General features: G+C 37.6%; 2 protein-coding genes across 2 annotated transcripts in view; one reads left to right on the top strand and one right to left on the bottom strand.

The window, feature by feature from the left end:
* The first annotated feature begins 1,220 nt into the window (after positions 1-1,220).
* LOC111490505 (mitochondrial pyruvate carrier 4) lies at positions 1,221-6,255 on the top strand. Its single transcript, XM_023139159.1, has 5 exons — positions 1,221-1,417; positions 3,108-3,206; positions 3,417-3,469; positions 5,714-5,787; positions 6,003-6,255. The coding sequence occupies exons 1-5, from the start codon at positions 1,363-1,365 to the stop codon at positions 6,046-6,048; spliced, it is 327 nt and encodes a 108-aa protein (XP_022994927.1). The 5' UTR covers positions 1,221-1,362; the 3' UTR covers positions 6,049-6,255.
* Positions 6,256-6,551: 296 nt separating this feature from the next.
* The window catches only part of LOC111490478, a 13,088-nt gene continuing 3,256 nt past the window's right edge, over positions 6,552-16,383 (bottom strand). The window contains exons 2-3 of the mRNA XM_023139119.1: positions 7,094-7,270; positions 6,552-7,005 (exon numbers count right to left, since the gene is read on the bottom strand). Of these exons, the coding sequence (XP_022994887.1) occupies positions 6,871-7,005; positions 7,094-7,270 (312 nt within the window). The 3' untranslated portion in view covers positions 6,552-6,870. The remainder of the gene's footprint in view (positions 7,006-7,093; positions 7,271-16,383) is intronic.

Raw genomic sequence — 16,383 nt, 5'->3', positions numbered from 1 at the left:
TTTTTTTTTTTTTTTTTTTTTTTTTTTTTTTTTTTTTTTTTTTTTTTTTTTTTTTTTTTTTTTTTTTTTTTTTTTTTTTTTTTTGTGCGGAAACATTCATTTAAAATCATTCACAAAATGATGTCATAGACCTATATGTTTGCATTAAAGGCTTGTAAATAAAATAACAAAAAAAAACCAATGTGAAATATAAATAAATCAAAGAGAAGATTGAAAACAATGCCCTAATCTATTGAAAACGATGCCCTAATCTAACCTAAGATCTACAAAAATGAAATGTGACTACCCTAGCACAAGTTCTATGGTACGCGACATCGTTGTTATCAGTACGAATATTTGTATTTTAAAAAATACTCACTAAGAGACCCCGAAATACAAACACATACAACATAAATGAGACCTGTCATTTAAAATCATCTTCTGTTAGGTGAACTTTTAGTTTGAGCAAATTGGATGTGTAGTACTTCTCTACACACGACCCACATGTGCGAGCATGGACCGACCAGGCGGGTTCGTATACTCCCTGTGCTTACTAGTCGATCTAACTTCTCTAGTACTATTGTCGGACACTCAAAGGGAATAACGACTGTCGTAGCATCATTATAAACATGATGATCATTTCCATCTCATAGTGTACGTGTTTGTACTCATCATAAAGGGAAAGTATCCTGATGCACATGAACATACAATTATGCATGAGGTCCTCATAATTTTTCATTGTAAATAAACCATGCTAGACAACTCCATTCATTTCGCACATATTATACTCGATAATATGCGTGCATAAGCTCTCATAAAATCATTTCATTCATAACATAACTTTTAAATCGTAGCTTAGAGGTTGTGTTGTGCATAGTAAAGTTCTTTATTTCAAGATACATCATAACATGTCATAACGAATCATGGCCTAACACAATCATATCTTTCTCTTTTTTTTTCCTTTTCCAAATTGATCTTTTGTTTCATATTTAAAGTGATTATTAATTAGTCTAAAAAAACAAATACAGTGTCTATCTAAACCCTAAGATCATTGCAATGCTTAAGGAATTTTTGCAGATCATAAATTACAAATTCGTTCAGAATTGATATTAATTCTTGAATGGACGTTTGATTCTAGCGTTTAAAGAAAGAAAATGATAAACAAAAAGTTAAATGGAGTAAAATATTTTAGAAGATTCCTCCGCTTCATTCATCTAAATCTCATCTCATCTCATCTCAATCACCATCATATATTAAAACAACAATGCGGTCAGCCATTGACTTGCTTCGCCGCCTCCATTTATCTTAAGCCCATTCGCCATAAATCCAAGCTGGTGGAAGGGCATTTGAGCACGAGGAATAGGATAAAGCACGAGAGTATTTATGGCGGCGTCGAAGCTCCAAGCCTTCTGGAACCATCCTGCTGGCCCTAAAACCAGTTAGTTTCTTCCATTTTTCGCAATCCCTGCTTTAATTCTTGTTCTTTAGCGGTCAAATTCAAGTATGGTATCTCATTTTTTCTTTCGTCTTAGGGCTTGCTCATACCGTCTCGTTTTATAAGAAGAATCTGGATCGCGAACGATCCGTTTTCAATTTGATTGATTGCTTAAATTTTGCTCCGATGATCGTTGATTTTCAGATGCCAGATGATTTTATAGAATGATTAATGCAGAATCTAAAACGAGTATCTACCTACTATTAGTCAGTCAAATTGAAACTATATCGTGAATGATCTACATAATCGCAATTACTTCATATTTAGAATCCATAGGCTACGTTCTTTCTCGTGAATCATCTTTTAATTCAATATTTCTTCGGGTTGTGTTCTGCGCAATTGAAGGCGTAAGGACATCCCGAGCAGAGGAAAATATTCAGAGGAGGAACCTTCAGATAGGTAAGACTCACTTGATGTACTTGGACCCTGGGCAACTTTTTTATGAATAGCTATCCCAATTAGACCATCCCATAATACTATCTGATGAGCGGTGTAAAATAAGCTTAGTTCATGTTGGGCTTGACTAGCTAGGGTGAAATATGTCCCCCTGCCTGGGTAAGCCAGCTGATTGAGCCAGAGTCTCATTTGATAGTTTTGGACAATTTTTTCCCACATCTGGGCTCTTATTTGCTTGTTTCTGCTTCATGATGAGGTTAACGTTACTAACTTCTTTTGGTTGTAGCGTGATAAATGGAATGTGTGTGTTTTGTCGAAATGGAATGCCTTATCTTTTTATTTTTTCCTTTTTCGTTAATGGGTTAAGGGCAGGGGTTCCGTTATAAATTAAATATGGTATACCCAACCCAAATCAGCATATTTTTTTGTTTTATGCCTAGTAATTCTTCTTCAGCCAGGCTTCGACAGAATGGGAAATCAAGTACAAGTATTAGTAGAATAGCAAAAATGTGTTCCTCGTTATTAATATGTTTACTTGCGGTAATTGTGACCTCTCGGGAGAATCGATGACTGCATCAAAGATGCACTTGCTAGTACTAGTACATCTGAAAATTCTTAATTGGCTAGTTGTTAGACCCAAAATGTGGAACAAAGGATTATCCCGTACCTACACCGAGGTATTGACGGTGATTCTCATTCTCAAATATCGCAAAACAGAATTTGATATGATGAGATAGAATGCAATAGAAACAAAGACACAGCCTCTTAATGCCCATTGCCCATCATTCTACAAGTTCTTTTCTTGTCAGGCATTACCATAGGGACCGTAATTCTCTAGTTAGAATCTTTTTTCTCAAGAAATTTGCCCGGACTTTCGCATATTATTGCGGTGCCCGTACATCTGTCTTCATGTGAATGATCTTCTACTCTTTCGTTTTCGATCAAGTAATGTTGGTATGTTTCAAGTGACTGCATATCTGGACTGAAGGAAACTTGTTTCACCTCATCACTATATAATGACCCCTTTTGCACTTCTTTCCAGATTAGAACATTGTTTGTTATTCGTAAATAAACAACAAAAACTATATCTCTTCCTTGTTTCTCATTTTATGGTTTCTTATTAGCTTCTCTAGAATTAACATATAATGGTTGTGATGATTACAAGGCTTCTTTGTTTTCAACTAAAATGAGCAATCAGTAGAGGATTTCTGTGAGCTAATTCCTCTTTTTAATACAGTTCACTTCTGGGCACCAACCTTTAAGTGGGGTATCAGTATAGCCAATATTGCTGACTTCTCTAAGCCACCAGAGAAACTTTCTTATCCTCAGCAAATAGGTATGTGTTCTATAGCAAAGGTCATTCAAACCATGTAAAGTTTGCACCTTCCCAGTTTTTCTCTCGCCTCTATCGCTTCACACTTGCACTCATATTGCAATATTGAGAAGTTTAGTAACTTAATTTCTGTTCCCTACTATTTTTGTTTGATTCTTGTGTTCGAATAATTCCTTTATTAACATTTTTTTTCGTCTTATCATATGCTTCCAGCTGTTACAGCCACTGGAATTATCTGGTCACGTTACAGCACCGTGATCACACCGGTAAGTTAAAGAAATGACATGACTAATGATTGATGAAACATAAAGTGATAATAGTGTGACCATATGAATGACCCATATTTTGTAAATATCACTATTACGAAGAGTGTTGGGCTTTCACCTCGTGTTGGTTTAATCTTTTTTTTCTTTCTTTCATTTCATTTTTAAACAATAGCATCCTCTTGATTAGTTCTTCTAGCCTGCTTAAGCTAAATGTTCTCGGAAGTGGCTTTGATAGCATTGAAGCATAAGACCTTGCCTTTGTCTTTTAACAAGAACCCACATAAGAAAGAGTGCAATCCTTGCTGTACTAAGTAGGGGAAGGATAGATTCATGTTGAAGCTTTGAAAGTTTTCCAGCATACATGGAGAGAAAAAGGACAGCTAGAGAAAGGATACCATCAGTTTCACTTGTGTTTAAGTTTTGTTTAGTTTTTAATTTGATTCTAGGTGTGGCCATTTGAATCGGGAATTGCTATGAACTTTATCATAGTTCTTGAGACCACCTTTTAGAATGGTCTGCAAAAAAAACCTTTGCCTTCTTGGGAGATCTTGCTCTCCATAAAGCTTCGAGGATTCACCAGGGAGATTACTGGTGCCACTATGAAGTCGAAAAGAAAACTTGCAAGAATAGGCATTTGATTTATCAAGAATCCTAACCCTTCTATCTTCATTAATGGTGAGAAGGCCACCATAAATTTTCTCCATCAGTTCCAGCCAATCTTTCCACCTTCTAATCCAAAAGATTCCTCCCAAGTTCTCAAAAGTCCGAGTGGTTGGTCTTTACGATCTGTTCCCTCCTGATAGAAGTCTTTCAATTGCTTATCTGGGTATTACCAAGGGCTTTAAAAGTTCCTCATGAGAGAAGGTCCATTATCCAGGTCTCTGGAAGGAATTCCATCTATCCTCTTAACATGGTGAAGACAGAAGGATGCTTCAATCAGCAGTTTCCAAAATCGAAGGAGAAGGATAGGGAAGCAATCCGTTGTCATTCTATCTAGCCGGTTCACTTTATCATCACAGTATTTCCCCACCCATTCCTTACAGATGAGAAATTGGTCATGCATACATGGCTGCACTTCTGACATTTGAACTTGTAAAACGCTCATTTCTAGGACAGAGATCAATGAGAGGTAGATCATTAATCACTCGGTAAATTTTGTGATGGTGGAGGAGGTGCTTTTCCCCACCCATTATGCTTAGTACTATCCTGAAACATTGAAATCACCACCTATGACCAAGTCACAGGAACAGAGGCTACCAGGTCTTCCAACCCTTGCCAAAAAAACGACACCTCTTCGATATGAAAAAAATGATGAATCCAACCAATTAAAATAAATACCTTCCAAACCTTTATCAAGAAATGTCCAGGCTTCTTGAACTCCAGATAACTTAATATAGGGCTTGTTCTACAAACAGCCACAATTTGGCTTTCTTGCAGTAATACAAGTCTGGATTTTACCCTCCCATATCGAAGTGTTGATCAAGCATCCATTCTTACCGTTGCTTCAAGCCTTCTTAACATTCCAACTTAAGATTCTCGTTGATTATTTCTCTTTTTAGTGTCACTCATCATAACAATTGTTTAAGGGAGCTCATTTAAGGAGTTTGTAACAGCCCAAGCCCACCGTTGGCAGATATTGTCCTCTTTGGATTTTTCCTTTCGGACTTCCCCTCAAGGTTCTTAAAACATATCTGCTAGTGAAAAGTTTTCACACCCTTATAAAGGGTGTTTCGTTCTCCCCTCAACCGATGTGGGATCTCAAAGTCCACCTCCCTTCGAGGTCCAGCATCCTCGCTGGCACTCGTTCCTTTCTCTAATCAATGTAGGACCCCCTCCAAATCTACCCCAATTTGGGGGCCAGCATCCTTGTTGGCACATTGCCTCATGCCCACCCCCTTCGGGAGCCTCCTCACTGGCTCATCTCTCGGTGTCTAGCTCTGATACCATTTGTAACAGTTCAAACCCACCGCTAACAAATATTGTCTTCTTTCAGCTTTCTCTTTTGGGAAATATCTTGGTTGAACCATGGAAGTATTAACTGTAGAATTGTGTATTCCTAAGTATCTCTCTCGGCTAAACTAGACATTTAACTATTTAGCAGACGGACCATCATGTCTTTAATAAATCCCTTTCTTAAACCTTCCTTCCAAGTACCTTGTCCAGCTAAACTAATTTGACGAATTAACATATTAATGTACCTTAAATTATATCTTAGCTAATGGCTACACTTTTCGGAAAATGCAGAAGAACTGGAACCTTTTTAGCGTCAATGTTGCAATGGCAGGGACTGGCATCTACCAATTGACAAGAAAAATACAGTACGTCGTCGCTTCCGTAGGCTCGTAAAGAAAAAAATACTGCATGGTCCTTGTGGGACGTGGGGATTTCATTGTGATCTAAAGTCTAGGATAAACAAAACGATCTTATGAAAAATAAACAACATGCCAAGATTATTATTACCTTAAACTTTGCATAGTTCTTCATTCATCGTAGATGGCCGACTAATTCAACATTTCATTTGCAAATGTTCCAGGCACGATTATTTCTCAAAGGAGGAAGTGGCTGCTATCGAAGAATGATGACGAAATATTACATTATTTGCCTCTGTGATCACCTGAATTTCCCTTACGTCCATGTGTTGCCTCTTCCAAATCTTACCTAGAAAGCGCTACCTGAATTCCCTTTTTTATTACAAATCCATTCATACCCTTTATTTTACTTTTGTACTTTTGTAGCCATGAAACTGAAACTGTTTGGAAAAATATACGAGATCTTGATTTATGCAACATCTTCTATGAAACTGTAACCTCCCAAACACACCGCTAGCAGATAATGTTTTCTTTAGACTTTTACTTTCACGTTTTCCCTCGAAACTTTAAAATGTATTTGTTAAAGAAAAGTTTTTACACCCTCATAAAGGGTATTTCGTTCTACTCTCTAACCAATATGGGTTCTTACAATCTGCTTCTAAATAGATAAGTTGTGGAAATCGTGCATTAATAACGTCTTGGAGAGAGAAACATAGACATGGTAGGAAGAGATATGAAAAGAAAAAAACATCAAACGATCAAAATAGCAAGGCTTTCTTAACTCTTAGGGTCCATTAGATAATCATTTGACAGAAACCAAATAAAGCTAAATCCTCAGTGGGGATAATCGTACACAATTCCCTCGACTCTCGATACAGCTTCTAACATCGATATCGAATTTCAAAGATAAAATATGGTACTGTTTATCTTTTTCTGTGAACAAATCAAAATTAGCTCAAATAAGCAATCATATCATACTAGTATTGAAGAACCATATACTTCCAGGATTAGCAGAGATGTGGGATGTCAAGTAACACAGTTCCAACAAGAGAATTGAATTTGTAAGGACGAAATTGCAGCTGCTTCTAAAAGTTAGCTCTTCCTCTTGCCATCTCTAATGTGATCAGCTTTTGAACCAGCTTCGCCATCGTCGTTGAGAGCATTCAAGTTCAGACTTAAATCCAAAGTACTTTCGTTCAAATCTTGGCGCACTACATGGTCGTTGTCCTGAGACATGAAATCAAGAGGTGAACCGGTGAACCGGTTTCATCTCAAAGGTTGCAGGTTAACATGTTTATGACGAAAAATAAATTACCTGACTTTCGTCCATTGGGACATCGTTAATATTTGGTTTCTCGTCTTGAAGATCGCCCTTGGCACTCGCCACTGCACTTCCTGGTTCAACATCATTTGATTTGTTAGCTTCATATTCAACTTTGTCAGCAGCTTCATTTTCTGCAGCCTCGTTTTTCTGTTCCTCTAATACAGCAATCTGCAAATGAAACAGATACATAAATGCCTTTCTAACCACTCATTTCTTACATTTTGTCAGGAATACACAGTAATTAGCTGATGATCGGTGTGTCTAACAGAGCTTATTACGGTACTTCCTCTCGTAGGAAAGACTTCTTGATAAGGAATCAACCCAAGGAAAAGTTCTGATATCAAATGATAAGGAATCACTACAAGGTAAATAAGATTTAGATTACCAATTACCTTGTTGATCGAATATCTCAAGACAAGAACACTTGTTTTAGAATTGCAAAGAAACTTAGCAATTGGCTAAGAGAATGGCTAAGGGAAAGCACAAATTATATAGCCTCAAAATGGAACCCTTGACCTCCCATTAGGCATTTCAAGAGTAGTAACATTCCTACTTTATGACCGTAAGTGTAAATGTAACCTAAAGTAAATAAAAAGTACTAAAATGCATTAATGAAACATCGTAACCCTAAATTATGATCCACCCAAAATTTATAACAATGAAACTTCATTCTTCTGGCGTGAATTGAAACATCTTTTGATAATTTTGACAACATTTTCTTTACATCTTCCTTGAAGTTTATATTGCATGATTGATGTATTGGTTCATATCACTTCTCTAAACGGGAGAGACACTATAATCCCAACCACAAAGTCTAAATAACGAAGCCATTCAAATCTTCACCAACACATTTACACAAGATACACTAATTAGCGTTAGGCCACACACAACGTTAACTCTGACAAGGAGAAAGGTTGAATATTGGGATAGGAAAAAGGAGATTATTGTATAACATTGTAACATATATGACATGTAAACAGTGCCATTTGAAAAGGTGTCCTATTAAAACAAGAACTGTGCTTGTTTCAGCAGAGTTATAACAGCAATATAAAGCTACAATCAACGCAAGTGTTAACAAAGTTTCTGTTTATTAACCGAGTTCACTGTAGCAATATCCCTCTAAAACAAGCACCCTTTTTTGATAGGACATACTTTTTAACAGCATTAAAAAACTACGATCATTGCAAGTGTCAACAAAGTATCTGTTCATTAACAGAGTTCATTAAAGCAACATAAAGCAAATAAACAGCCAACGTACTTTCAAAAATTTTGTATTCATCAGGCAGTCCTGTCACATTCCAACCCACTTTTCCCTTTTTAAGATCCTTCATAGGGTCGCTAATTATATGAAGAAGAACATGGGGAGGTCTTAGTTGCCTGTTCGAAACCTAGCCTAGAAGCACAGACATGAATTGTGAGATCCTGCATCGGTTGGGGAGGAGAGAAAAATATTCTTTATAAGGGTGTGGAAACCTCTCCCAAGCAGACGCGTTTTAAAAACCTTGAGGGGAAGCCCAAAGAGGACAATATCTACTAGCGGTGGGCTTGGGTCGTTACAAATGTATTAGATCCAAACACTGGGCAATGAGCCAGCGAGAAAGCTGAGCCCCGAATGGAGGTGGACATGACACCGGGGGATGTACCAGCAAGGAGGCTGAGCACCGAAGGGGGTAGACACGAGGCGATGTGCCAGCGAGGAGGTTGAGCGCCGAATAAGAGTGGACATGAGGCGGTGTGCCAGCGAGGAGGCTAAGCCCCAAAGGGGGTAGACACGATGCGGTTTGCTAGCAAGGACGCTGGCTCAGAAAGGGGGTGGATTGGGGACTCCCACATCGATTCGAGAAGGGAACAAAGCATTCTTCATAAGGGTGTGGAAACCTCTCCCTAGAAGACGCGTTTTAAAAAACTTAAGGGGTAGCCCGAAAGGGAAAGTTCAAAGAAGACAATATCTACTAGTGGTGAGCTTGGACCGTTACATGAATACACAACAAGGATACTACATGACACGGACACGAAGACATGCTAATAATGGCGATTGGATTGTACCGCCTCGTAATGCTAATAAACTAGCCTAGAATACTCAATAGGCTCCTAAAAAGAAGTACTAATCACCAAACTAAAATGGACGAGTTTAAGAACAGAAACCAAAGGCCTCTAAAGCTACCTACCATTAGGTCCATTAAACTATCCTCTTGTTCTGAATACAATAAAAACCGAGGATAACTTTAAACGAGTATCAACAACATTTGATAATCTTCACAACCTCTAGAAAGAAGAGCTTCAAAAATGGCCTTATTACTACAAGTATCCATATGAACACCCAGTATCCTCTTGATTTCAAGGAAGGACGAGAGACGACCTTCCAATTGACCAAATGACTACCAATACCCTTATGCTCACCTTCCCAGAAATCTCTAAACAACGTAATAATCTTTCAATGGGTTATATCTAAATCTTTCTGTCAGATTAATTTCTTTCTCTGGCTATACATCAGCTTAAAGGAACTCATTATGTTCTTGTCTATTCTACACTTCTTTCCTTCAAGTTCTAAAAGCTCCAATAGTGCCCTATAGTATAAGAAGACTTGGAATAATAATTGGAATAGTAGAAACTCCACAGCCGAAGCCATGAATCTATAAAAATGCCTCATAAGTATTTTCATTCCAACAGGAATAGAACAATCTGGATAGAAAGCACTTTCTTATTACGTTGGAAAATTCCCATCAAAGTTTTGCTAAGAATATTACATGGTTATTCTATCATTCGTTCTCAAAATCATTGATGAAAGCACTTCTTATTACGTTGGAAAATTCCCATCAAAGTTTTGCTAAGAATATTACATGGTAATTCTATCATTCGTTCTCAATATCATTGATGAAAGTTGTTCTTTCATATATATATATAACTATATTGCTTTGAACATTTAAAGAATAATAGACCTTTGGGTAAATTATAAAGTCTCTACGGTAGGGAGAGACTATTTATGAGCGTTTTATCAAACCATAAGGACTAATTCTAACATTTAACACCATAAGGACTACATTCAACTTCCTCTCCTCCTAATTTTCTGTAAGCCATATGGACCAAATTTATAATTTAAACTAATTTTTTTCTCTACCATAAAAGCTAAGAAAATTTTCCCTATCCTTCCTGACCTTTTCAAAGGATCTATCTTAAAGCAGAAGCCCTTTTGGTGCCACATTTTTCAAAATACCAATGTAATAAATCTCGCAACTCACCACACAATCTCTCCACTTCACTGGAAAATCCATTATAACACTCAAGCTAAATACCCTACAAAATGGCAAAGAAATTAGCATGCCACAAGACTGTCCTTTTCACATAATGACGAGCTTAGAAGCACCAACTCCACCCCAAAATAACAATCCTTATTCCAAGCCAAGCGAAACCTAAACGACTTTAGCCACTATGCCAAAAGAGGTCGAGTGTAATAACCTGTACAGCTGACAATAAATGGGGAGAGAGAAGGCCAGCTGTACAACCCTTTTTGGGTAAAGAGGAGGAAAAAAAAAAGAGAAAAAAAGGAATAGGAAAGGGGTAGGTCTGCCACCTACTCCGATTTCCTCTTAATTTCAGTTAGTGAGAGGCCAAGGTGTTTAAATCAGAGGGAGGGGGTTTGAAGGAAGGGAGTGTAAACGTCAGGTGTTTTATTGGAGTCAAGGCAACGCCACGGGAGAAATTCTGACGAAGGAGCTCACAACGTTAAGGATCCACCATCGCGAGGCCATAAGCTTGCAAGGACGACCGTTACTCGTAAACAAAGTCGGACAACTAGGGGCCGAAGTAGAGGAAAAAAGGATCGTGAGCAAGGGACGAAGAAATTTAAGAAGAGGAAATCGTGGTTCTCTACAACAGCAAAATGGAGGAAGAGAGTTATGAGGAAGAAGGAAAAGGCGCGACCCAACCCGTGCTACCGAAACCGCCTTCAATCGAGCGATAGCGACCAACCCGCCTTTCTCTGACCCAAGCTTACCCGACGGGTGCTGAATCGAACCACTTAGTTAAACCTCCGACTCATCTAGTTGACTCTGACCCACTACCTAGACCCGACCCGAAGGTGAGCATGACCCAGGATCAAGAGACCCAATTCTTGCCAATTGTACCATTTTGACCCAATTTTTATGGTTATGATATCTTTTCTTAATCTAGAACCTAACTGACGATTTTTGAAGGAATTAGAAACTCTTGAAGACCCAAAACAAACTCGAGAATTCTACAACCAAGTAAGTAAACATAATGCAAGTTTCTAAGAAATGCTTGTAGGAGTCGATTTGGAATGTGGGCAAATAATCTAGTTAGGTGTAATTCCATGAGAATTGTACTTCGATAACAGAAATGGTTAAACCTTGGTAATAGTTATGGTTATATAGCTTCCGCTTGCATGAATGTGAGATCTTTGATAGGCGTTTGGATTTACATGCTTCTTAATATGTCGAGGTAGATGGTTATTATTTAATTAGCACGATAGAATGTTGTATGTCTTATTCATTGTTATACAATCATTTGAAGTTTGGATAGCCCACTATTTACCAGTTGTGTGTTGGTCCAATTGCTACGTGCTAAAGCATGCAAATTAAGTATCTCTAATGGCTACTCATATCCTCTATGAGTGACAACTATAAAACAAAACCGTAGCCATAATCTTTGAAATACCTAATTCGCATTCTCTAGCACATAGCAATTGAACCAACACACAACTGTGCAATAGTGGAATATCCAAACCCCAAATCAATGTATAACAATGAATAAGACATACAACATCATCTACCTCGACATATTAAGAAGTATATAAATTCAAACGCCTATAAGAGATTTCACATTCATGCAAACAAAAGCTATATAACCGTAACTACCACCAAGGTTTAACCATTTCCGTCATCTATGTACAATTCTCATGGAACTACACCTAACCAATCCCTAAATATGGTACTAAATTATTTGCCCCCACATTTCAAATTGCAAGCATTCATTAGAAACTTGCTCCATGTGGTTACTTATTTGGTTGTAGACTTCCCGAGTTTGTTTCGGGTCTTCAAGAGTTTCAAATTCCTTCAAAAATCCTCAACTAGGTCCTATAGGTCCTATATTAAGAAAAGATATCATAACCATAGAAATTGGGGTAGAAATTGAGTCAAAATAGTGCAATTTGCAAGAATTGGGTCTCTAGGTCCTGGGTCATGCTTACCCTCGAGTCGGCTGTGGTTAGCGGGTCGGAGTCAACTAGATAGGTTAGGGGTTTAGCTAAGCGGTTAGATTCAGCACCCGTCGAGTTAGCTTGGGTCGGAGAAAGGCTCGAGGTGCTAGCAAGCCCGATTGAAGGTGATTTCGGTAGCACGGGTCAGGTCGCGCCTTTTCCTTCTTCCTCGTAACTCTCTTCCTCCCTTTCGTTGTTGCAGAGAACCACGATTTCCTCTTATTAATTTTCTGTCCCTTGCTCACGATCCTTCTTTCCTCCACTTCAGCCCCTGGTCGTCCGACTTTGTTTACGAGCAACGATTGTCCTTGTAAGCTTATAGCCTCGCGTTTCTCCCCGACATGCATCGTGGCTGCAATGGTGGATCCTTAACGTTGTGAGCTTCTTTGTTCAAATTTCTCCCGTGGCGTTGCCTTGACTCTAATAAAGACTTTTAATAACTTTAGTAAGTCCCCTTTTTCTCAGAAAGAAGAATAGGAACGAAAAAAAAAAATTGAAAGAATCCAATTACAACAAAAAAAGAGATCTTTTGTATTGTTTCTTCAAACCCCTCCCTCTTATTTAAAGACCTTGGCCTCTCACCAACCAAAATTAGGAGGAAATCGCGGAAGGTGAAGACCTTCTGCCATTTCCTTTTCCTCTTTTTTTCTTTTTTTTCTTTTTTTCTTCCTTCTTTTTTCCCTTTACCCAAAGATTGCTGTAGATTGTTGGTACAGCTGGTCTTCTCTCTCCTTTTTTCTTTTTTCTTTTTACCCCTTTACCCAAAAATTGTTGGTACAGCTGGTCTTCTCTCTCCTCATTTACAGACAGCCCCACAATAAGTGATAGAGATCCTCGGCCGGCCTCCTACAAAGAACACACCATTGCAGAAACAACACTAAGTAAGAATGTCTGAACACAGTCTAAGTGTCCGACTCTCCTATGTTAAATCTGTCACGCAATTGTTTCTACCTACCAGGCAAGTGTGGGGCAGGGAAGGGACAACCAACAACAAGTGGGAAAAAAAACAACACGAGAAGCCCCTCGTAGCATCAAGGGTCTAAAATCTAAAGTCTCTTCTCTTCCAAATCACAAGCTTATCCCAGAGGATAGAAAGAAGACTCACCACATGTAACACCTATCTGTACCAAGAAGAGTGTAAGAAACCCAAAGATAACGACGAGGAAGGATTAGAGAAGGTAAAATGGAACCCACATAATGCAACTTCTTACTCGATCGATGACATAATTGCAAGAACAACACTCGAACTGTCCCCAGCTGAACATTTAACAAAAAGAGAAAAAGAGGGGAGACCGAAGGCAATAACTTTCCTGAAGTTTTTATCGGGCCTCTTGGCACCACCAACCACCACCCACTCAAATAGGCGTGGGTCATGTCTACTCACAGTTACTTTGTGTCCTAGTACATCAGACTCCAAGAAGAAAGGCCATAGTAATTTAGCCAACAGAGCCTCAATATGCAAACTCAAATTCTCAATCCCTAGGTCACCTACCTCCACCAAATTAGCCACCATCTCCCACCTAACCAGTTAATTCATATAGGAATAAAAAAACATATAAACTTGATTGGATGGGCAAGAGCAGTTTATCCAGCAAGACAAAAATACCTACCACCAATACACCATCACTATTTGCAAATTTTCCATCAAGGAGTTTCTTGAAGGATATTTGAGACGAGCATTGGCATACGTAACCAAAGAAAATCTGTCTACAAAAGCTTATACAGAGAACTCAAATGTACAAACTCTTCTTTAGAAAGTGGATGATCGATCCCAAGTAACTTCCAAACAAGCTGCCATGGATTTAGATCACTGAATTGAACTTATAAGAAAAGTGTTATACTTTAAGGGCCAAGGCATAGCAAGATGAGTCCCAAGGAATGCCAATTTTCTATTTTACAGTTCAATTTTGATCGACCTTCAAAGTTAACCAACCGAACTGGCTTTCACTGTACTCGCAGTGGTATCATAGGACATTTTGCCATGGCTGCAGTAAGACTTATAAACTAAAACATTCTTAGTTTCAGTGACAAAATCAGAATATTGGATTATAATATAATATTCAACAATCCCCTATTTTCCAAATTTCCAATGGTGAATAAGAATAACAGAACATTGTTCTACGCCCACTTATCGATAGCATTTGAAAATATGTCACAGTAAAACTTTATGCTAAATCTCCACAGTTCGCATTTAATTTGATTTTAGCACCGCTAATGTTAGTACAAAAGATGAAACAGAGGCATGACATATATATCCAAAATTCACTTCAAGGTAATAAAAAATCTTAATAAAGCTATCACACGCTACACAAAAAATTCTAATAAACACCATAAAAATGGGTTTTATAAAAGGGGTCTCCTTATGATACATTTAAAAACAACCATCTTCAACTAGGTACCTATGACAAGCTTAAAAAGAAGAAAATTGGACCATGTTGAATTCTTAAGAAGCTTGGGACTATTGCCTATCTAATTGATCTACCTATCGATCTTCAAATATCTAATAGCTTCAGCGTGAAAAATTTCCTTGGATGTTATCCTCGGGAGTGCAATAGAACTTGTGAACAAAGTTATTCTAAAAGGGTGCAACTGATGTAGTATTCATTGAAAACAGCTTATAATAAAGTTAGCTGAAAATGACTTCATTCGCTTAGTTAGATACCCTTGTAACTTTCAACCTATAAAACCCTGTATGCATGGATTCCTTGTACTTGTTTCAGCAAGCTTTTATTCTTTATTGTAAGTTATCCAAATGCATAACGAGTCTCAACAAGTTCTGTATAGGATCCAAGCATATGTATATGTTGAAAACTTTGAAAGAGAAATTGGAAGGGTAACTAGAGAAGTATATGCATATCAACATGTAAAAAGATAACAACCAATTGAGAATTCAGAAGCTAGACTTTATGAGGAAAGGCTTCATGATAACTAGAGGAATGTGAAATTCCATCAAAACTAAACTTCAAAATATTACCCTCAAGGAGAAAGATTTCAAAGGGATAAAAAAGAGATACAGATCTAGTTTCTTTCAAAAATTAGTGGCAAGTTAAAGGGAATTCCATGGTTATAGAACTTCTAATAAGACAGTATGCATGACTCATCGATTTTATCACAAAGTTGAATTCCCAAATCCCAAGAGAACACTAGATTTATCGAGTAGATGCAGTGGAACCATGTCTCCCGGGGAATTGGCTAGATGGAGATACAGTAACCTCCAACAAGCTATATCAGTAAGCCCCAATGGTTTTAGAATTTTCTAGTGTTGGAACTGAAAAGGTGTTCCAGGACTTCATTCAAATTCTTTTTATGTAAACTAATACATTAGGAATGGAAAGTATAGCTTGATAAGCCTCATTACGAGTCTATACAAGGTGATCAAAAAAAATTTCACAGAAAGGTTAAACAGATCTTGTACTCCGATATGATTGGCTTTCACCAAAGATTGGTAAACCTTGGATCTTATTCTAATTGTCAATGAACAAATAGATAATGGAGGAAAAATGAAAGATAAAGAGAGCTTCGTATGCTAGAACTTGAGACAGAATAACATAAGGTGGATTCGGCTTTTCTTTATGCGGATTTCACTGTAAAAGGTCTTGAACTTGAAACCGCCTACCATAAGGTGGATGTTTATCGACAACCAATTTTTTTAATAGAAGATCAAGAGGTAAAATCTGAAGCTTCAAAGGGTATATTTAGGCAATAAGACTCAGTTTCCACTTTCTTTCTATTATGACTGGTTGTTTGAGTGGGGTATTATCACATGCGTGGTTTATGGCCTTTTCTTTTAGAGCCTAAAGAGTTGGAGCAAAATAAAAGACAGAAACAAAAATTATTACAGTAAAAGGCTACAATTGTGGATGATAATGAATAATTGCAAAAAGAAAAAAAAAAACAAAAAAGGAAGTAAATATCAGAAGAGAGACATTAAAGTGAGACACACCCCAAACCTCTTCTTCTCAAGAGACCTTTGCACCATTAAGAATTCTCTTGTTTCACTCAAACCAAACTTTTTTTTCTTTTTTTCTTTTCTTTTTTTTTTTTTTTTTTTTTTTTTTTTAAATTT

Source organism: Cucurbita maxima, unplaced genomic scaffold (assembly GCF_002738345.1).
Source record: "Cucurbita maxima cultivar Rimu unplaced genomic scaffold, Cmax_1.0 Cma_Scf00015, whole genome shotgun sequence".
Classification (NCBI taxonomy): domain Eukaryota; kingdom Viridiplantae; phylum Streptophyta; class Magnoliopsida; order Cucurbitales; family Cucurbitaceae; genus Cucurbita; species Cucurbita maxima.
Note: the sequence above shows the minus strand (reverse complement) of the source record. Positions and strands in the feature narration are given on the sequence as shown.